This window comes from Montipora capricornis, chromosome 9, assembly GCF_036669925.1.
Source record: "Montipora capricornis isolate CH-2021 chromosome 9, ASM3666992v2, whole genome shotgun sequence".
Taxonomy (NCBI): domain Eukaryota; kingdom Metazoa; phylum Cnidaria; class Anthozoa; order Scleractinia; family Acroporidae; genus Montipora; species Montipora capricornis.
Genome location: NC_090891.1, coordinates 17,333,256 through 17,356,706, shown reverse-complemented (window position 1 = coordinate 17,356,706; position 23,451 = coordinate 17,333,256). Strand labels below are relative to the sequence as shown.

The following is a 23,451-nucleotide window of genomic DNA, read 5'->3' as shown; positions in this document are numbered from 1 at the left end:
AGCGTATGTTTAGTTCGACATGGTGAAACCTTTGCAAAAAACAGTCCCTAAAAAGAATACCTTTAAAACTTACACTTTACTTCCGTGTCCGAGCTTTCCGTCTTCTCCTTCTCCCCATGAGAACAATTTTCCCTCAATGGTTATTGCCATAGCATGCCGGCCCCCAGAATGCACTGCGACTTTCTTCACTACATACTGACTCAAGGCCTCAATTTGTCGGGGCATAAGCACGTTTCCGGAAAAAGGCCCTAGTCCCAGGCGGCCATTGGTGGACTCTCCGCAAGCGAACACTTTGCCTTCCATGGTAACGGCAAATAAACTCTTTGACCCACCACAGACTTGTCGGGCTTTGAGAGCAGATAACACATCAGAGGCTAACGGCATCTTAATCTAAGGAAAAAGTTGCGCCTTAATGCGAAATGCTTTAAATACTAAGTCAAAGCAATTGGGTGAGAAGGATTTTCGGGCTGACTTAAAAACAGACCACCTAGGCAACTGAGCACAGTATATTACACCCTAAATACGAATGAAGTCTGTACCACAATGTGATGAGTCATGACAATTGTGCAACAAATCGTTGGAACAACACCGCTTTCCATCGAAGAGATAATTCATGACTTCAAAGGGATTTGAACCCGTGACCTCGCGATGCCGGTGCGACTCTCTAACCAACTGAGCTACAGCTGTATGAAGCCACTGTTCCCGTGATGAATGAATCAATGAACGTAATGATGTATGAAATGACTCATATATTGAACTGCGGATATGAAATTAAGTGAGCTATGATCCTCGCAGTTACGAACGCAATTTTCGCATGGAGAGAATCTGGAAAAATTCGGGACTTCAACGGAGTTTGAATCCGTGACCTCACCGTGGATTCATAGCTCAGATGGTTACAGCGTCGCAACGCGTCGCAAGGTCACGGGTTCAAACCCCGTTGAAGTCCTGAATTTTTCAGGCTTCTCTACGCAATTGCTAAAATTGCGTTCGTAACTGCGAGGATCATAGGTTCACTTGATTTCATATCCGCAGTTCAATATATGTTTCATTTCAAACATCATTACGTTCACAATGAAATTTAGCGCCCTCTAATTTTAGTATTAATAAGCGATTATTTGCCGTTTCAAGAGTGGAGGAGCTCCTGACTAAAACAGAGTGAAAAAATTATCCTTTTCGTTGGGATTTCACAAAATGTACTAACTTTTCTTGGGGATAGAATATTTGACCGGAACATGCAATGAACGCTACGGTCGCAGTAACGAAACAAGCCAATAAATACGATAAAAGCAAACCAGTACGACAGCATCTTACCTTGGATCCCTTCAAGCCACCTAATTGGTCTTTGTCATTCAAACCCCACACGAACACTTTCACTTGTCCTTCGGGGGTAGTCTGGGAAGAGGAAGATTTCCTTCTCAAAGCACGTCTTTTTCTGGCTGCATCATCCTCCTCATCCAACGCAAGAAAAGAAAAGCTGGCTGCCTTGTCGTCTTCGTCCCCTTTGGCACGAGCTGTCAAGCTGATCCCGTGAATCTTACAATCGATGCCACTGCTCTTGCACTGTCGAATGCCAATTTCCAGGAAGCGGTAATCCTAAAATTGAAGCAGACGTTCACAAAAATGATCGTTGCAGCATTGACAAGAGAAGGCCAATTCAGCGAAGCTTTTTCAGCTGTAAAAGTACATGTACTTTACTGACTTCGTTTTATAATGAACCAGAACGAAGGCGATTACTATATTCAACCGCATTTCAAGTGCAAATCGGTGAACTGTATATCAAAGTTATATTTTTATTTGTCAGAAGTGCAAACATTTGACAAGAGGTTTAATTCAGGTATGGCACAAGAGAGTATGGGTGCTATGCAGATTTAATTATCACTTTTTAGTGGTGATTACGGCTGATCAAACTGAAGAGGCCATTTCTCTCTGTAAAATGGGGCTAACGATAAGACGAATAACGAGTGAACGCAGAGGAGGAAGCTGAGTGGACAGGTGGGAAGATGAGGGGGGGGGGGGGGGGGACCATCTCATCTCAGTCCATTTCTCGGTAATTTGTCTTGACTGTCACAAAAGAGCTTGACCTGACGCTTGAGCCTCTTTCCAAGGGAAGCCCAGTGTAAAGCCTTGAGAATTATAGAGTTTCCACTTACAAGGAAAGTAAAAAAGGTAACCTTATGTACAAGGAAGGCATTTGATTAAATTTTAAAAAGAACCGGGCTAAATTTAGAATTACGAATGGCCCGTTTGACCTTTTATGAGTTTAGAATTTAGAGAAACTATCCCATACAAGGCCAAATTAAACTTTTAGTCCATGCAGGCTAAAAAAAGGAAAAGAAACCAAAGCGAACATTAAGACTTCTGACCTCTTGCGCGTCTTCTATCAAAGTGACGACAGACTCTGTTGCACTGATGTGGATGGTTTTGATTTCTTTCAAAGCTTGAATATTGTCTCCTGCCGACAAAACAACCACTGAAGGCATGTAGCTGCTGTCCGATGGGTCCACTGTCATGGTTAAACGCTGGATCAAAAGATCGGGGTTTAATTCCATGCGAATCCAATGCTGTGCAAGGGAAAAAAGTCAGAGTCAGATAAACCAAAGAACACAAACACGGCTCAAAAGAGTGTGGAGCCAATTCGAGCGGTTTACATTGGAGTGTCAATGATAGGCCAGAGAAGGAAAAATCAATTTTGGTATCAAGGGATTCGTTTCCAATCCTTAACTTAAAACAGCAAGTGTGTTAAAAAAGAATAAAGAAGAGAAAAAGACGTACTTACATTTTTTATCAAAGGAAAACGAAGAGAATGAATAATCTTAAAGCAGTTTTCTTTTTCTTGTAACTCGAATACTTTGTTTTTGAAACCGACGCTTACTGTAAACGGCTCATTAGTTCCTTCAATCATGAAAACAAACGCTTCACAGATTTAATCGTTTAGCTCACAATTCTTTTCAATTGTGTTGCTTTCCATGAAAAATTTCCCCCAGATGTTCACCTTAACCTGGTGCATTATTAACAACTAACATAAGAGAGAGTTCCACCTTTCCTTGCGATCCTGCTGACTGCCAATAAGATTCCGTTCCATCAATCAACCTTTCCGCTTGACTCTCCCGGGAGGATACCATAAGACTCTTTACCACTCGGTCCCATTCCTTCACAATGTGCTCCGGTCCTCCGATTCCTCCCGGCGCAATCTTCTTCTTGCCCCTTCCTGCCTTCCCAGCATTCACCGGGATACTACTAGGTTCCTCAAAGCGATGAAAGGAATGGCGGTGGTTTCGGCGAAGCCGGAAACAAGTTTCGCAATAGTTGAAATCAGGACAGGTTTTACACTTGTATCGAGAACCCTCGATGGGTGACATATGACAGCCATCACATCTACACAAGTTAAAAAACAAACAAAAAAAAACCATAAAGAACGATATTCATGCGATGAAAAAACCGCAAGTGCACCACCTTCTTCATTGCAACATATTTGTGGTCTTAGCGATAAAAAAATACTAAATTTGACAAGAAGTTTAATTTGGGTATCGCACAAGAATGGATAGGTTTGTTATATAGTGGTGTGTATTTACTTTTTTTTCCCTTTTTTTTTTAAAAACTGTTTTTGACGGAAAAAGTCTAGATTGCAAGTGGATATTCTAGTCACTGATCAAGAATACGGAAAATCGGTCAACAGATACTCAAAAGAGTGTAGGGAAAACTCTATACGATCGGACAACCGACCAAGGCAGATAAAGTTCTTACTTCTCTAGGGTTGTTCCATGACAAAGACGTCCCTGATACTACACACTTTACGTGCACGCTAGTCTTGTTCGTATAGATTGGGAAAACTATGTTTCATTTCATTGTAATTGGTCTATCATCGCCTTGATACAACTGAAAAGCTCTTTAACAATACGACTGAAGTGTGTTGTTCGTAGCCGCTTCGCAACCACAAGACCTAGCGCATACGGACGGAGACGCGCGCAAACCGCGATGATGTCCTGAAACGGGCAGTTTCTGTTCCCCAAATCAAGATTGCCTCAAAAAACCTCCATTTTTGAGAAAATAAACCGTACAAGCTAAAGAGGTTTATTGACTACTTTCACCATCCCATAATGCAATACGTTTTGGGTGGGGGTCTTTACATGAAAACAATACAAGAAAATTACTCTTGGTACTGTATCATGCTTCAGTGAACTGAATATCCATTGTGTTAATGCAAATAAATCCCCCCCCCCCCCTCTAAATGAACTGAATTATGGGATTACTGAAAAAAAAGCAAATTGCACGAGAAAAATAGAAATGACAAAAGACCCTTGTTCCCCGAAAAGAAATGCGCACGCAATGTGTTTTGGGTGAGCATGGGCCTTTAAAGGGAACCTCCACTTCAACAAAAAAAAAAAACAAAAAAAAAACTTTAAATCACAGAACATAACCGTTACAGTCACGTCAGTCTAAAGTATTCTCAAAGAAAGTGTTTGAAACCGAAATAAATAAGATTAAGAATCACCTATAATTGTGCCGTGTTACGGTTGCCCTATTGTTATTAGACAAAAGCTCTTTGTGTTAGAAAAATAGGGCAACCGTAACACGTCACAACTATTCAAGATGGCTGCGCCCGCGAAATTTGAAAGCGAAAATAAGCGATTTTAAAATTCACTTTTCTTGATAAAAACACGGATTTAAAAACAAGCTTCGAACAAATTTGTTTGAAAACATAATTTCCTCCGGTTTAAACTTATTCTGTAGTGAGAGTGGAGGTTCCCTTTAAGACTCGCCTTAAAAGCTGCATAATTTTATTAACCTGTGATAAAAACGCGGCGATTAATTTAGCTCTGACCTGATACGCGGATGGGTCGCAGGTACAATTTCCATCTCAGAGATTAACCCAGTCCAGTTAGTTTGCTGCGGGAAGTCCACTTTGACATCTTTTCCATTTGGGCTGATTGATACTACTGTACCCACACTGGCATGATTAACCGATCCCCACTTGTACTTAGGCGTAGTCACAGAGGGCTTGACACGCACTCGGTCGCCAACTTTGATCAATTCACGCCTCGCTAAACAAACAACCAGCCAGGGGGAAAAAAAACACTCAGAGGATATTGCATTGAAGCGAGAGGAGCAAAGTAGCTTAAATAAAAAAGTCACACATGCTTTAAGGACCCACGAAAAAGGCAACAACTGAGTCTCATCTGGTCACTTTCCAAACAGCTTAGCAAATGCCGGTTCCTCATTGCGCAAAAAAAGGAGTGAATGTTTAGGAGGCATTCTCGAACCCGAGATGAAAGTGATCGTAAACTGATCTTTGATCGCATGGGCTATTAAAAAAAGGAAGGTATTATATTTCATTTTGATCAGCACAAACAAAACACAATTCAACGGCAAGAAAGAAGCGTAGTCATTGAGAGAATAAAGAATAACCATTTGCCGAAGATCCTTATCTGAGGAAATTCTAGAGGAAGCAATTTGACGGGAGCAGCTCCAAGTTCTTCCGGTAGTTCCACCCTTCCCCCCCCCAAAAAAAAACAAAAACAAACAAACAAACAAAAAAAAACAAAAACAAAAACAAAACAAAAAAAAAACAAACAAAAACCTCGCTTAGTTTTCAACGCTTTCTTACCGTAAGAGTCGTGTCCGAGCAATTCCACATGCACATAGCGAACCCAGTAGGTTCCATTTTTCTTTTGCCAGTCACCTTGTACATTCAGATCATGGAGACCATCACGGTCAAGCTGAAAATAATTTGAAAACATTAAAGTGAAAAGATGGGACTGTTTTGGATGCTGCAACGCTAACTAACGTAAAATACGAGAGACACAGCTTGTAAAGGAGAACAATTACCCCACCAAAACACACTGTTGTCTTTTGTACCCACTAAGACCTCTGCGTGTGAAGTGGCGATGCCTGTATTCACGCATGTGTGACAGCAGGCTTCTGTGTCATTTCACTTTATCAATAAAAGGTTACTAAACTGCTAAAACTATAAACACGGCCTCGAAACCCTCGAACGTCCATAATCAGAATAGCAAAGGAAAGAGCCCTAAGCAAAGTCTTTGGGACAGATGGCAGCTCATGCACGCAAGTTCTCAAAATTTCTTCCAAAGGAAAATGAAGAAAAACAACGGAATCAATGACGTAATGTTTAAAAAACGAGCAGCAGTGTTTTATCGGGTTTTTAAACACGAGGCTTCGTCGAGTGTTTTTAGACCCGATAAAACACGTGCTGCGAGTTTCATGAACGGCTTCAAAAACATTCCACAAAAAGGGTGTTGATCCGTCGGGAGTCCGAACAAAGGTTCAAATTGTGAGGGGAAGATATTAGCAAACAAGACTGAAACAAGAGGACCTTATAAGCAGTATGGTAATTTAAAAAGCACGTTTTTTCCCCTTCAATCCTTTCTTTGTTAAAGTCGATGGTTGAAGAAGGTTGGTTAAAAATGCTGTGTAAGAGAAAGTTCAGATAACTAAAAACTGCCGATGAAGAAAAAGCCTTGCTGGATAAATCCTTTCCAAAATCAACACGATATGTCACAAATTGGTCTTTTAATATTTTTGCACAGCGGGCAAAATGCATGGCTGGACAAACAAGCAGCTGACGTAGAAGCAAGGTTCGACGTGGAACGGGACAACATCCAAAGTCTAGATAAGAACATTGTTAACATGACGGAGGAGTCGTTGAATTTTTTGGTTGACAAAATCTGTTGCAGAAGTTTGGAAGGAGGATGGGTAAAAGTATCCGACCAGAAGTTTGTAATGGCTGAAATTAATTACTATGCATAAGTCACATGCAGTGTCTTGATATCTGATGAAACACTGCATACTAATGAGGAGTGTTTTATCAGCTGATAAAACACCACATACTAATAAGGAGGAGGTTTATCGATATAGAGTCACTGCATGTGATGTATTATCGACCATTTGATAGGTCAATGGGCTTAAGAATTATTAATGAGTTTTCAATCTCATTAGAAGCTGTAACAGTGGTCGAACCGTTGAATTACAAGATTTGTCACGTGAGATTCTACAAAGCCTATCTCGTCCTATACGGGCTGCTAGCGTACATAACATGGTTTTGGACTGGCGCTGTGACGAGAGTTAACTCGCCTTCCATCATTACGACCTGGGATCGATTGCCTGTCTATGAGTTAATCGTATGCTTCTGTTAAATATGATTTAATTTGGTTTGATTCTTTCACAGCCTCCCCCTTCAGTGGAGCACTTCTTTTCGGTCACATAGGCTTCAGACTTATGACCCACCTTAATGACTCGGCCAATATCTCCCTCGTGTACCTCCTCGTATGTCCTGCAACATCTCACCATCATACCCACTTGAATGTTGTCGCGCACATATCTTGCATATTCATCGTTACTGGAATGGTCGCTGCGTTTCTTAAAATCAGTGGGCAAGGCATAGACTTCTCCGTTGTCACTCAAGTCACTCAAGCTACTATCACTGTCGCTACTAGAAAGAGCACCGCTGTCGTCATCATCGACATCTGAGGATTCAGCACTTGATTCCAACTCTGGAGCAGCCACTGGTCGGTCTTGTCCTTCTGGAACCTGTCAGATAAAAAAAAAGTAATAAAGGGGGTAGTTTCTAAAGAAACTGTGGTACTGCGTCGTTGGGAAGTAGTACACAAAAACAGATAATGTAAATTGATCACCGTACAGCGATTCTGAAAGCTTTTTTTTTTTCTTTTACGTTTCGAACGTTTGCCCTTCGTCAGAGAGAATTTTAGAATCCCTGTACGGTGGTCAATTTACATTATCAACTCCGTTGATAAAACCCAATTTTTGAGATAACAAAGTATTAAGTTTGCTAAGAATGACAATAGAGAGCTTTACATTGTAGTATCAGTACAACTCTTTTCATGCAAGTTGCAACCAGGCACATGATCTCTCTCTAGAAAGAACAACGAAGGCCACTCACACAACAAGACAGCTTGTAACAATAATAACTACATCCCTAGAATCTTGCAGGCTCTCAGCTGGTGGGGACGAGGGGAAAAAATGTTCCGGATCTAGGAAAAAGAGCACGCGAGAAGTAATGGGGAGAGGGGAGGCGGAGGGCGGCCTCACCCCTTACCAGAGCTTTTTTTTTTGTTTTTTTGATGCGCTCGCTTTTTCCTCGATCCGGAACATTTTCCCTCGCCCCCACCAACGAAGAACCTGGAACAGGCTACTATATTCCGTATTGGTTTTCTTTCCTTTCCTTTTCCACTCACACTTTTCTTACACATAGCCAAAAGATCGATATTAGCAAATTGCACGAACAAACGGTGACTCCCTTTTCCTACTCTTTTCGAACAGTTTGTGGTATCTTTAATATCCCTGAGTGTCATTTACAAACAAAGGTTGAAGTGGTCAGTCATGATAATGAATTGAAAAAGAGGGTAGAGAAGGATGGCTGGGATATACGACATTTACGAAATAACAAAATCCGTAAATAACTAAAGTGGAAGAACGTTCTTCTCTTACGGTCCGCAACAACATGAAGACATATCAACTCAAAAGAGTGCGACAACATTACTCTGTATCAGTGCTTCGAGAGTAATGACAATTTGAATCAAGCGGACTACTTATGGGACCTCTAGAAAAACAACTATTAAACCAATTTTGTTTCATGTAAAAGTAACGTGGCTGAGACTTGTCCCAAAGGGCAGATAGTCCTCACCTCCCTTCAGTTTTCGTTACTATTATTTTCCCTTCGTTTGAATGAGGCAAAAATAATAAGCAAGAAATGAGTTAAGTGCTTTCATTCTACAAACGACTAACTACGTGTATTCTGTACCTCAACATCAGGATGATCGATAAGCCACGCTACAACTAACTCGGCTCTCGGCACCTCCTCATCCGCCAATTCTTTGAGCGCATATTCAGCTCGGCTTCTTGAGAATCCCATCTCCACGAGTTGTTGGACCAATGGTGGTGGTGGGGAAGGGGTGGGTTTCCGCGTACGAGCCTTCTTTTTCTGCATGAGTTTTGACTTGGAGGACCTCCTAATGGAGGACTGGGGTGGCGCCCTCTCTTTCTCAAGGCTCGTCTCTGGGACGACTGGTGTTGGTAGTTCGGCTGGCCGGCTGGCTTCGTTTGCAAGAAACTGACAAGCGGCAAGGGCAGCAGCCTGTTGCATGAATGGATAAATTATCAAAAAAAAAAATAAAATAAGGAATGCTTTGACACTATCAGGTAGCACGAAATGGGGAGGGGAAGGATCCTAAAGGTTGGTTGGACATAGATTATGCTTTTTGTACTGCGAGTTGTTTAACACAGGCCAACGAGACAAGACTTTCCCCCAAGTTAAAGCAATCTCCCGTTATAAAATGTTTTATCCTTTTATTCGGTTGCTCCGTAGCAACCGCCCTGAGAGAAAGGGCTGCAACTACAAGGGAGTTTAATAAACTTTTTAAACTATTACCATCACTACAAGAGTGTTTAACTAACTATTATCGTCATCATCAACGGTTCTTTACTTAGTGTTTCTGCATTTACCTCTAGCTCTTCTCGGTCAAACAGTGCTTTGATAGGCGAGGGTTTGATAGCAGAACACATGAGTTGTTGCAGCGAGAATGTGCTGCTACTGCCACCACCTGAGCTTTCAGCCTGGTGTGTCAGTATCTGTCTGAGATTGTCCTGCCTACTGCAAAGAACACGAGCAGACTTCAAGAGACCAAGTGTGATCTGCTGCTGCCTTAACGTCGATGTATCAACTTCTTCACCTAAGAGACAAACGTCGGTCTTGTTTTATGATAACAGTTGCAATAAGTCATTAAAGAACTGCCCTGGTAAGCAATACTTATTGAACAATCAAACTTAATGCGGGTTCTAAAAATACAATATTCCTTTATAAAAATCCACCAGCGTGATACGATGTGGCTAAAAGCCAGCTCTACGTGACTGGAAACCCGAGGTGACATATTTCGGAGAGAAACAGTGATATTTGAAACACGATATACATAATTTAAATAACTTATCTGAAACTTAAATGAAACACGTTTTACCAGCTAATCAACTAAACAGACCATTTGCTAGTCACTCGAGCCGCGCGACAAGCAAAATCTTTCTTATAAAAGTAGACTTGAGACTCCGCAAGAATGACGTCAGCTCAGAAATGGCAAATTAAAAACCACTTTACTTACCACCAGATCTTGGAGGCATGAGGGGTCTTACAGGGGGGGATCTGACAGATTCCACACCTTCCTCGCCCGGCACTGCAGGAAGTTGGAAGTTCTCCTTGTCCTTTTCAGCTGTTTTCTTGCCGGTCCCTGCTAGTCGAACGAGTGAGGCCCAGATCCCCAGCGATGCATCCGACATTGGCAGGTTGTCCACTGAAAATGGCACGACTGGTACCTAGATGAAGTTATCCCAAAGGGCATTAATACTCAACTGTATAACAAACATGGGAACTGTCTCTAGGATCTCATAAATCTTGGTTTTCCCTCTTACTGGTTAAAAATGAGACATGAGATATTTATCACAAAGAAAAACAAAGCACGTTGAACACTCCTTTCTCTTCGTAAAATAGCAGAGGTCTTGACTCAGTCAACGACACCGACAAAATCTTTCTCAGGACTACTCTCATCCGGACGATCAGGTTTAAATTCTCTTCAAACGAAGATAATTCACCCCCATTTTCTTACCGGTTTGACCTGTGATATGGAGCATATCTTGGTTTTCTGTTGGCCTTCAGACTGCACAGTTACTTTTCCATTAGGAGCTATCCTGCAAACTGTGCCCACACCCCACTCCTTCAGCTGTACCAGGCCACCAAGTCTGGGCCTGCTATCCAAGCCACCGATAACGGCCAAGACAGCCATCACTGGGCCCTGGTCCACACTGTCTTCTTTGGTTTCCTCAGAATCCTACGGAGGGACAGGTAAATTGTAAAGATCTCAGAAAAGGTATGAGTGACACAGAGGAAGCCGGTTTCCTTCGATTGTTTTTTTTTTCCCCGAGAGCGGGAGGGTGTTGCAGGCCAGTTAGACAAGACCACTATTGCTTCACGTTTACCTAACTGGTAATGTAGCGTAGAGCAATAGAACAGACAGACAAACAAAAACACAAGTAACAAAAGTGTACAGTTCACGATTACCATGGTTAATAAGCCACACACCACCAGAAGTACAAAGAAATTCCTGAGTTAATTAAAGAGAGAAATTTACCTTTACTTTACAAAACAAAAGCGGGAATGTACCAAGGGACCAAAACACTAAATAGGATTTAGTAATGTAATTCGTTAAAGGACAAAACCTGAATTGCCGGTTCCCCTTCAACTGGCTTCAAGGTTGTTACCATGGTGACAAGACTTCGCAGCTGAGCACTTATGAATTCATTGACCATTGGGTTCCAGGCCTCTAACGTATGTAGCTTTCGAACAAGTGCCAGTAACTCTTCCGCAACAGTACTGCTGTAAGTAGCTGAAACAGAAGCTGGGATCCTCGGCTTCCGCTTGGTTCTACGACTTCTTTCACCTAAAAGGTCACATGTGAAAGATAAAATCCGACTAAATTAATCGGACTTCCACAAAAAAATAAAAAATAAATAAAAAATGATCTCACCTGGTTCAAAAGGAGTTTTCCTTGCGATTTAACATAGGCCCTGTCCACACGTATCCCGACATTTTTCAAACCGCACCTTTTTCTTTGCGGAGTCACCTTCCGTCCACACGTATCCGGCGAATTTGGCATGCAAATCTGCAACTTTATGAATCCGCTCTCCAGAGTGGAGTACTTTCAATAGAATTTGGAATTGCGTGGAGGGTCGAATCGGGATATTATCAAATCCGATGACCTCACAAATTCAGATCCAATCCTTACTGCGTAAATATTCAACATGGCCACTGAACGAAAATACTGTCGCTTCTTTTGTCGCCAAGTAGCACACCTGATGGCGCAGGCTTTGTTAATAGTTACAGAACAGTCCTGGATGTTAGAACGAATCCCGCAATCCGGATACGCGTGGGCGGGTAAATTCGATTTGAGTACGTTACGTGGACGTGAAAATCTTTGAATCCGCAGAGAAAAAGCGCGGATTAAAAAAATATCCGGATGCGTGAGGGCGTGGTCTTAGACGCCTAATAGCTGTTCAGGTGTGGCCACACGTACGCCATTGAACCCATGCAGTTTGAGCAACGTTTACACGAGAAAGCAAACATAAAACTGAAGGAACAGACAGTAAAATGAAGATATCTTTCGCAAACAAAGAGAGAGATTGTATCGAATCAGTTCGTTTCGTCCTGAATTGCTGAAATACATGTAGGACTTGTTGTTAAGAGTGGCGGGTCTCTTGTACAAACCTGAAGAGAGTTGGACGGGCAGACTTCCATGACAAGTCATTAAAACTCTGCCAAGCAAAGCGAACAGCTTAGCGACAACTTCAGACATCCTGTGAGATTCCTTTGTGACACTCCACGAGGGCAACACGGATCTCAGCAACCGCAAGGCTAGAATCTGTTGGTTGGAATGACAGGCAAGTTTGATAGAACATATCCGTATTCTCAATATTGGACTGGACCTACAATAAGCTCCAAAGGATTGAGACATTTTGCCCTTTTAAGGTATCTCGGACAAATCCCTCCCCCGAAATCTTTCCATCTCACCCCCCCCCCCCCCCCCTAACAATGTTGTTATCTTATCACCAACACTTCCTTTTTCCGTTACCAACACTGAAAGGGGGAGGCGAGCGAAAAATTCAATAGCTTTCTTTTACAGACGAATACGTGACAATGTCACGCTAAAGTCTTTTGAACGACGAAATGCTTGGTATTAACCTGCCAAAATATCAACTCAATACTTTGTGCGTTGTCCCTTTCTGCAATGATTACATCCATTCTATCGCTCATCCCATTGATGGTTCTATCGATTAATTTCTTAGCTAAACGTTGTATAGTTAGTTGTCCGCACCCTATGGCAGAACTAATCGAACGTTTTGGACTTGAAAATTCGTTTCACGATATGTTTCACGATATGTTTTCTATGCAATTTGGATAACTGCTTCTAGATGGTATAGCCAAGAGCTCATCTCCAATTTCCTTAGATCACTCTCTGTTAACAATCCCTTTTGCCGTGTTTGCATAGTATTTGTATCCTTTACTACGTAGGGAACGTTGACCTGTGCGGATACTGACTTCTTTGTTATGTACCCTGCTTGTTTTATTAATCTCTTGACAGTAATTTGGATGATTTGAGCACCCAGCGATTCATTTTTTTATTATCTCTGAAACGTTACGGGCCGTTATTACCTGCAGGTTAAATTCTTGAATTGTTTCTTCACTTGTTACACCCCGAACAACTTGGGATCATGTCGAAAAGATCTTAGTTCAGTGATTTTGTGTTTTGCCAACGATATTCCGCCGATATGTTTGACGCATACTGCATTAATTTGCGTAGATTTGCTTACCAGGACGTCGTGGTCCCTCAAGGACCCTATAATATTGTTGTGCACGACGCTGATGACACAACTGTGTTGTTATTTTCGTAAGTCGGACTATGACACCACCTTCAGCGTATATCACAATAATTATGTATACGGACGGCACATTTTAATTTCATGAAAACTCTTACAGTAACACGTTGGTAATTTGTTTTCCATGAAGTCAGACATTATGTGTATTTTACAGACAACTTTATCCGAAATGTTTCAGGGCTGGCGATGGTGCGTTAGCTAAGAAAACAGATAATATTTTTCTAACAAATTCACAGTAGTTCAAAATTTCTCAACAAATAATGTGTGCGAGTGCCTCGCACTTTCTTCATTTAACTTTGAAGGGGCTCGTCATTTTAGCCACCGCCATTCACGAAAACACTTCATGAAATACTACAGAAGGACAAAATTATCACTCTGCCTTAATCTGAATGTTACCTGGCGTGGTAGATGGGTAGCAGACACAGAAGAGGGTACCGAGTCGTCATCTGGAAGTGATCCCTTCACTACCCGTAGCAGGAGGCTTACCCACTGAGAGCTACTGAGTGCACAACACATGACTGGGGATACTGCAATACCCCGGATGAAGCCTAACTTAGCCCAGTCTCTGTGCTGCTGGGCCATCTCTATGGTGCCAACTTTCCCTGTAGATTGGACACAAATTCCCACAATCAACATACCTCCTGCAAAACTTAACGGGATGGTCCACAAGGTTACCTTTACATGACGGACTTTTCATCATCATCATGATAATCATCATCATTTATTTGCCTTGATATTAAAACGAATTTTACAAAGTACAGCGTGTTGTTAGGCGAGGAGACCTCAAGAAGCCACCAGGCTTATAGCAGAGGCCACCTTGACATCACAATATGATAAAAAAATAAGGGCGGCGAAGGCTAGGATAATTCAGTAACTATTTTAACAAAAACTCTAGCACTTTTTTCCTTAAAGATAGGAAAGCCTGACAAGTTTGTAATAGATACAGGAAGACAATTCCAGATTTTTTATCCTTGGTAAAGAATTGTGAATTTATTGATGTTAATACGACAGGAATGCACTAGATAATTACTGGTTGTTCTTGTGTCATATCTATGAATTTGACTGTTCGTCATAAATAGATTGACAAAGAGTGGAGGCAGCATATCATCGTGGAAGCGAAACATGAATTTAGCAATCTCAAGCAATTTTAGAGTTCGGTGCAAAATTCAACAAGAAAGTCAATTAAAATAGCATATTGATTGATTCAGTTCGTTTAGCTTAAGAAAAGAGGAAAGAATTATCTGGAAAATTGAATTGCTTGAAACGGTGTTAAACAAAAAAAAATTCATTGTTATGAGCTCCTTTTAAGATTTTAGCACTCCATACTGCAGATTTGTAGAGAAAGATAAAGTACCGTATCACTTGTGTTCTGGTGGTTCGCAGAATTAAAAGGTACTCAAGCCGGGTTCTATACTTACTGTACATGTAGCTTAAATCTGGGACGTAAAAGTTGAATTTTTCAGGGTTGCAGTTAAGGTTAAGGTCGGGCCTCAATTGTTCACAAGGGGGGAAGCACCACCCACCACAGCAATCACTATCCAGTGCATAGGCACTATGAAAACCAATGAAGTTATTCAGAAGATATTTTCAAGTGAATAGCACCTGCCGAGAGGTGTAACAGGAGACGGATTGGATCCGTGGATTGAAGCTGAAGTCTTACCATCCACCATTGAAGATAAACCACCACTTACGAAACTCCGTTACGTTTTAAAGGACGGATTCTGTTGGTATTATTCCAGATCGGGGACACATCTTAAATAAACGGAATACCGCTTACTTGGAATACACAAAATACCAGTTCTTTTGGAATAATTTTGGTGCTAAATCGCGTGCTGCCCACTGGCGGACTATCAAATCCTTAATTCTCAGCGTTAATAACCATTGCGTTTTCCGATAACATGTTCTTTTGGAGGAACTTTTTGCAGTTATCCAGCTCTTTTTCTATTCCAGATTGGAGTTAAAACTCCAATCTGGAATAGAAAAAAAAACTGAATGGTTCAACGACGAAATGCCCGCAGCATCAGTGCTACAAAGCATTCTTAGAACACTAACCAATTGTGCCTGCATCAAGGAGGTTGTGTAACAAGCCGCTGAGTGCTCGCACGCTCTCGATCTGTAAACTGTTGGCATGGAGACCACATCCAACAGCCAGCGCTTGCAAAAGGCAAACACACGAGTGGCGAATGAGAGCAGTGGGATGAACTGATTGAATTTCGGTTTTCTCTTGCTTTGAATCATCTGAAAAAGGAAAAAAAAGGCAAACACCAATACTTATCTGTTTTGCAATTTGAATTGTGTTTTAAATCTGCAAGCCAGTTTAAATTTACCTTTATTCACGAGATCGAGATTGGAATTACTGTGGATATTCCTTCAAAGGTAAGCAGAATGCTTTGAAATTTTGTTTTAAGCACAAATATCATATTTCAGAAAAGAATACAAAAACAAAAACATATATACAATATATGTCAGGGTTCGTACTCTTTAAAGCACTTCAAATTTCATGACTTTCCATGACCTTAAGTTTAGTTGTCATATTTCTTAACTATCCTTATTTCAGGATATTACTCAAATCAAATTTGAAGAAATTAACAACCTCTTTCCGCCCAACTCAGTGAAACTTTTGATTGTTTGATAGAAACTCGTCTTTACTCCATTTTATCCTTGCTTTGACCGACCATAAAATTACATGACTTTCCAGGCCTGGAAAATGAAATTCTTAAATTCCATGACTTTCCATGACCCGTACGAACCCGGTATGTATATACCAACCGAATGCAACAATGGCCGCAACTTTTCTTTTTTGGGCCAATTAGGCTCACGGGCCTCAATTCAATTTTAGCTGTAAAACAAGGCTTGTCAGGATAATAAGCACCAAAATAGAATAATTCATCAGCGGTCTTTTTTTGCATTTGGAAGGTTGTGTTTTAGGAGCCTCCCCGGACCACACACACGGCTGTCTTCAAATAACTAAAGGGAGGTATTTCTCTTGTAATGGCAACAGAAAATAAATAATGAAAGAAGGGGTGTCTGTTTGAAAATCTCCATCCTTTTGCTGACGGTATCTTTACAGGATACAGAGGTGACAGAAAAACTGTCTTGATCTCATTGGCAAAGGACAGGATCAACTAACTGGACTATTAACAATTGGCATGCCCAATAGAAAAAGTAAAATCTCAAATCCGTGTTGCGAGAACTATATAACAAATCACCTTTCAAGTCTTCTTCCTCCTCTTCGCTGCTTTCCGGGACGGGCGGGGGTCCCGCCAACTTCAGGTCAAATTTTCCCTCCTTGCCCATACGGTATGAGTTAGTGCTGCCAGTGTCCCACTGAATACGTACCCATTCATCTTCTCCAAGCTCTCCTATAACACGACCCTCGCTTGGTGGAGGTCCATCCTGTGGGTAACAAATGGAGAAAACCAGAAACAATGGTAATAAGTCTAGCATTGGGGCTCTGTAAAGTTAAACGTAGCTCGGCAGCATTCAAGAAAGGCTCCACGTTTTCGCATCTACTAGCTTCAAATCTTTGTCATAGGTGTCAAGTCACCGCTACCATGCTGTTGCAAAATTCAACAGATCTTAATTTACCATCGTTTGCTTATAGCACCGACCAGCGTAGATGATGTCACAAGGTTTGCTCAGTGTATCTTACGGGATGTTTAGTCACGTGTTTGCGTCATGAATACCGAGTGTCTCAAAGAGCAAAGTACAAAACAATTTTATTTTAACTAAAAAGAAAAGCAACTCCTATTTACTCCGTACAATGTGTCAGTTTCAGATTACGCTATTCTAAAGAAGGGATGGCATAAGTTAAGAAAGCAAAGAGATTTAACATAAAAAGATGTCTGGTTTTACCTGATCTCCCCACTTCCAGTCAGGACCTCTCACAACTCGGGTACCAATCTTCATTCTCTTCGCCATTTCTGGCCCCGTGATAGGCAGTGTGGGATGCTTCTTCGCAGCCTTAGCTTCGTCAATAATAGCAGCCAAGTTGGACTCTTCTTCTTTAGTGGCTTCACAGGGTCCTGCCAGTCGCATGATGGTCTGTGTTAAGCCGATAGTGCCTGCATTCAGAATCAGGCTCATGTCACTGGCATTGTGTTCAGCAGTTAAGACTCCTAAAGTGGCTAGAAGAAAACGTGCCACAGGGAGTGCACCTAGGCACAGGCCACCGTGAAAATCATCTGGGGCAGTGTTGGGTCTTGATTCAGCTTTCTTGAAGGTGTCGTCTGCATAGGTAATTGCTTCACGAAGTGTGGTAACTGCCCATTGGTTTATCCTGCGGAAAGCTGTTTCTAGAATAACACGTTCGTAGGGTGGGATAAGACCAACATCGGTTGTGCAATGTGGAAGTGTTTTGCTGAAATTGAAACCATAAAAATGAAAAATGTGATTGTTATCTTCTTGGGTTTCTTTATGGAGGCTATGAATTCAGAACTCCCACTTTGTGTCTTTAGATTCAACAAACAACTGTAGAGCTTCCGCAGTCGAAAAATGTTATTTGTACCCCTTCAATCAGTGGACAAAGTCTTAAGGGGTCACTCTGCTCTGTACAATTCCAGGCACATACGATTGCCGCTGCAGCGGAAACGAAGCGAGATGAAACCAATAAACAACTGTCGAGGATTGAATATCTGACCTGGCGAATTGTATATAGCTAATCTCTTATCAGTAAAAGGTTCCTGCTCGATGACACAACCAACAACTGGCAATAAAATCCAGTTCAAAATTTTGGAGTTATCACGACCAAGACGTCAAAGCGCAAGATGTCAGCCTAGGGGGTGAAGGGATGGCGGAGTGGTGAGAGCACTCGCCTCCCACCAATGTGGCCCGGGTTCGAATCTCAGACTCGGCGTCATATGTTGGTTCTCTACTCTGCATCGAGAGGTTTTCTCCGGGTACTGCGGTTTCCCCTCTCCTCAAAAACCAACATTTGACTTGATTTTGCGTTAATTGTTAATTCCAGTTTACAGTGTCCCCAATTAGTGCTCCAGCGCTGGAACGACTAGACACTTAAAAAAGTTCCTTTCCTTTCCTTTTTTTTACCTCACTTCCAGAATAACTGCACCGATTAGCATTTTGTACAAAAGTTAAACTGAGCCACTAGGGATGGACGAATCTATTGCAACATCTCTTAGAACTGGTTAAAAACAATGTGCACTAATACTCAACTAAAGCAACCCTCAAAGCTGCCACTTACATCGACCCAATGAAAGCAGAGTTCAAAACCAGTAGTGTTAAATTGTATCCGACAAAAACAGCCTTGTGATCACAAATAACACACAATCACAAATTTTACTGCGTGATCTGCTTGGCATTTCAAAACTTACTGTGTTTGAGAGTGAGCTGAAAGAAGACCTTGCCAGCCACATAAAATTGAATAACGAACTGATGGAATCAGATATTCCTTGCAAACAAGAGACAGCAGAGTTTCTGCCCCTTCCAACCTTCGCCGGCCCCTTTCAAGCTGAAATTAAAAAGTTAAGTAGACTAAGAATTCAACCAAAACTATTTAAGTGCTACTAGGATCAAAAAATCACTTCGTTCTTTATTTTAGATTTTGAAAGTGCGTTTGCTTAACACCTGAATGGCAAAATTTAAGGTTTGATTTTTATCCAAAGGTTGTTTAATTTGAGTAGGGAAAAGTGACATCATTAACACACTACCTTAAAATTTCAGCTTATAAACGCAGTTTACCATGTATGCTAAACGCGAGTTTAAAAATCTGAAAGCCTGGAACTCCCGTGCTGCATATTAATTCAGGCGCGTACACACGCATTGCATTCTTAAACTGGCGAGTTTTTGACGTCATTTTCTCCTCAAATGATTTTAAAGTTAGAATGCGGTGGACCATTAAATAGGAATTCCCACTAAATTAGACATGTGTCTTTTTAAATCAAAGCTAAAAACTTTGGTCACTTAGTGTTGAGTTAATACAGGTTTGAAATCCAAATAAAAAGGAAAAATTGATTTTTTGGTTATAGTAGCATTGCCTGAAATAACATCGAATTTTTTCTTCTTCAGAAAAGTACAATGTTAGATAAAGAGAAATGGAAACTGTGACAGGGCAGTTGTGATTTTGCATACCTTGGGAAAAGAACATCAGCCATTTAAGTAATGAGTCTGTTACTTAATATATCCGCTTGAAGCTTGCGGAGTCGCGTATAGAAAGAAGTAAAGTGAGGTACAAGTAATAGTCACACCCCTCGGGGTTCCCTTAGGGCTTTAAGGACAAATCTACAATTTGGGGGACTTTGGCCTAAACTGCTTAATCGTTATGCCGTTTACAATAATTTCTGAGGAAAGTGAAAGATGCCCCCATACAGAACAACACCTGACCACGACACAGGGAACTCAGTGTCCTGCTCTTTTCGAATAGTGTGTGTGATCTTTAACGTCCCACAGAGTTGAAAGAATTGAGAGTCTAACCATTTGCAGATGTACTTGCAAAGGGAGCACACTCTCCTTAGGTTATTAAAAACTCCGGTCGGAGAAGAATTCACGACCACCCGCACGGTAGTAAGACGCTCAAGCAATTGAGCCAACCGGTCGGTGTTCGAAAACTTTTATGAGTAACACAAGGGCTTCATGGAAAAAAAAGACAAAAAGACACCGTACCTGTTTATGAAGACAGGCCCTTAGTTTTTCCACCTCAATTGGATCATCATCAAGAATGAATTCTTTGATGTGGTTCATCAACACGGCTTCTGCTGAGGAGCTGATCAAACGCTCACGGAGCCACTTCACTTTGCGAGCACTAGTCAGTGAAGTGTTAATTTCCGTGTAGTCAACCTATCACGTGAAAATACAAAACAGGTGGAAACGATGGGTGTCAGGAAGCGTTATGATTAGGACGGACTCTCAGCACACAAAAAATTCTAGAAAGTCTTTCCTGCCATCTTTTGAAGTACATCGCCCCTTCAAAAGCAGAAAGAATTAAACTGCAAGCAATGTTTGCGTCAAAGGACTTAAAATGCCGGAAGTTGATGAAAACTCTTGATGCCGTTCGATTGAAAGTGGTCAAAAGTCTCAAATTTACGTTGCTCTTTTTTTTTTCTTATTTTTAAGTCCTTTTTTATTACATACACTTCACACAGTGTAAATGACATTTTTTAAAGGAAAGGTTGAAAGGCCTAAGCCCTGTGGTTTTCTAGTTTCAGGTTTTCCGAAAGGTTTTAAGTGCATAAACGAATGGCCAATTTATTGTGTTGAACTCACGGTTAAATGGGTGAAAAAAGTATCATTTCTAGAGTAAATCAACCGTAAGTTCCATGCATGGGGTGTAGCTCGGTCGAGATCTTGATGAGGTTCTTTTAATTCTATCCCTCTTTCAGTCGCTAGTACAAAGAGCACGACAAACATATTGGGTCAGAAAACAAAAAAATGTTCGCTAGGAGAGGACAACTTCTTGTCTGGACAAGTGAAATAGCCCTCCCCAGAACTTTAAAAGCCTTGAAATTATACATCTCGTATTTTTATACGAGGGTAGAGGCAAAATTCCACCAAGAAAAAAGTATTAGATCATGGAACATACTTTCTGCTTGGTTTTGTGCTCAACAGTTTCTTTCTCCTTGAAAGCCTTTCCTTCCAATTGATCAGCACCAGAATGCACCGTTTCATCTTCCCTGGTTGTTGGCTTTTCTTTCCCTTCTAACTTTTTCTTTTCTCTGATCATACGCTGAACAACCTTCGCCCAGCGAGGACGAGTGTTCCGTATCCTCATGCGAGACAGGGTAGACACCTCACTGGACATTGCTGGATGAAGTTCTGTGAAAAGGAACTGACATCTCTCCAATGCCGGAGAGCAGACCTCTTCATATGACCGAGATGATTCCTGCCGTGCCTTAAGAACAAGAAATATCTATATTCAGCTGTATCCAGGTTGAGGGCAGAGGGCCCCAATGCCATAAGCGACTTTCTTTGTTAGTTTATCAATGTGACTCCTCCGATCAAATTTGTTGTCGATGGTTACTACGAGTGATTTTGTGGCAGCAACTTGGCTAATTTGGACATTATCAATATCAGTTGTCGGGGAATCCGTGAGATTACTCAGCCTCTGCCTGGATCCAATGAGCATGAACTCGGTTTTCGTCATATTTAGAGTTAGCTTGTTTTCTCTCAGCCAATTTATAGTGGACATTTTCTAATCCTGATTCAGATAGAACTGAATACTACCTACACTATAACCTGCATATGTTAGGTGGATGTCATCAGCGTACATCCTGGGCTCACAATTAAGTAAACAGTTAGGACGATCATCAATATATAGTAAAAACAGAAGTGGCCCTTAAATCGTCCCTTGGGGAACGCTGCAGTTTACTGGATACCTATTAGAGAGTGCCCCGTTAATGGAGCAGATTTGTGTACGATTTTCTAAATATGACCTAAACCATTGGTAAGCATTTCCATATATGCCGTAATTACTTAATTTGACAAGAGGATCTCTACGAAAACGAAGAAGAGCCGTGACCGTCGAGTGTATAGCACGAAAACCTGATTGTTGTTTGCAAAGGATCCTGTGCTCTTCCAAATAGGTAAACAACTGGTCGTAAACAATTCCTTCGAACACTTTGGCCACTACTGAGATTACAGAAATTGGACGATAAATGTTCAGATAATCTCGATCGCCTTGTTTGAAAAGTGGAGTTGCTTTCGAACATTTCCAATCATCTTTAAATACAACTTGAATTATTAATTGATTAAAATTTTCACAAATGGGTTGGCAAATGAGATCTGCACATTCTCGAATAAGCCTAGCAAATATCATATCAAGGCCAGTTGTCTTTGATGTGTCTAGTTTATTCATGAGTGAAAAAAACACTTTATTTGCTGTCGTTGGACGGAGTTGAAACTGTTTATCAGTACTAGTGAGGTAGTCGAGAAAACTATCAGTATTTGAGAAATTGACTTTCTTGGCAAGTTTTGGACCAATAGTAGATATACACCATTCAATTTTAGAGACGTTACCGATTTCTTTCCAGATTTACATGAAGTAAGTTCATTAATAGTTGGCCACGTCTTTCTAGAACCACCAGTGCAAGTCTAATTTGAAAAGTGGGTTTCGTGGAGGAGAAAGATTATTACTAAGAACTGAAGGGAAACCACCAACTGATACTGGCGATGTTGCTTTGTACCCATGTAAAAGATAAAAAGGTAGTTGCGTACTAACCAACTGTGCAATCCTTACTCCTCCAAACACGCCGTCCTTACACCTCCTAACACGCCGAATGTCACAGACTTGCTGCCAATTTACTTAATCACAAGTAAGAAATCGGTTCGGATCGGTGTTTTTCGATAAACTCACCCTTAATAGTACACACTTTGTCTGGTAAACAACTCTAAGGACTTCACCGACGGGTTTTGGTATTGTCACGGGAGGCAAATGAGACGATGAGCCTTGGGGAAAAGAAGATGGTACATCCACGGATGATCCTGAACTCGGAGAGCTAGGTGAATGAGGTTCACCATCCAATACGCTAAGTGCAGCATTACCTATAAGAAAGGAAAAGTTGCTAATTTATTAGGGGAGACGTGCCCAGGAATGCAAGTATAGTGTAATAAATGAATTGCCAGTAATCTGAGACCTACGGTACGCGCAAAGTATTCTGGGATAGCCAGGGGCACACATTGCAAGAAGCTGGAAAGAAATATAAGACAGAAAGTTGTGTCTTCGTCAAAATCATTGATATTAGACAAACAATAAGGTATTTTCGCCCTGATTTTGTGAGACATGAAGATGACTAATGTTTGTGCATGAAAATTTTGAGTTGCGTGATTTCCTCGATAAAATCTATCCATCTAACACTCTTTCCGGCTTGCGTACGTGTGATTGTGAAATCTAGCTGTATCAAGTAATGCTTGGTCTCGACATAGAAAAAAATAGGTGTAAGTTTGATGAGATTGATTCAATAAAGCCTTTTCAGTGGTCATTACGTTGTCGTTCAAGGTTATAATGAGTACTAAGGTCTGCTCTGCTAGAGCATAATTATAATAATTCATTAA

At 41.2% G+C, this 23,451-nt stretch overlaps 1 protein-coding gene across 1 annotated transcript in view; it reads right to left on the bottom strand.

Annotated features, from left to right (window-relative positions):
* Positions 1-23,451, bottom strand: part of LOC138017856 (E3 ubiquitin-protein ligase HERC2-like) — a 97,562-nt gene that overhangs the window by 23,371 nt on the left and 50,740 nt on the right. The window contains exons 19-39 of the mRNA XM_068864840.1: positions 22,754-22,941; positions 20,984-21,292; positions 20,068-20,241; positions 18,780-18,916; positions 17,305-17,809; positions 16,659-16,845; positions 15,502-15,687; positions 13,846-14,051; positions 12,281-12,434; positions 11,236-11,456; positions 10,626-10,847; positions 10,125-10,335; positions 9,478-9,704; positions 8,777-9,109; positions 7,243-7,545; positions 5,606-5,717; positions 4,823-5,042; positions 3,039-3,375; positions 2,364-2,561; positions 1,312-1,593; positions 74-390 (exon numbers count right to left, since the gene is read on the bottom strand). Of these exons, the coding sequence (XP_068720941.1) occupies positions 74-390; positions 1,312-1,593; positions 2,364-2,561; positions 3,039-3,375; positions 4,823-5,042; positions 5,606-5,717; positions 7,243-7,545; positions 8,777-9,109; positions 9,478-9,704; positions 10,125-10,335; positions 10,626-10,847; positions 11,236-11,456; positions 12,281-12,434; positions 13,846-14,051; positions 15,502-15,687; positions 16,659-16,845; positions 17,305-17,809; positions 18,780-18,916; positions 20,068-20,241; positions 20,984-21,292; positions 22,754-22,941 (5,029 nt within the window). The remainder of the gene's footprint in view (positions 1-73; positions 391-1,311; positions 1,594-2,363; positions 2,562-3,038; positions 3,376-4,822; positions 5,043-5,605; positions 5,718-7,242; positions 7,546-8,776; positions 9,110-9,477; positions 9,705-10,124; positions 10,336-10,625; positions 10,848-11,235; positions 11,457-12,280; positions 12,435-13,845; positions 14,052-15,501; positions 15,688-16,658; positions 16,846-17,304; positions 17,810-18,779; positions 18,917-20,067; positions 20,242-20,983; positions 21,293-22,753; positions 22,942-23,451) is intronic.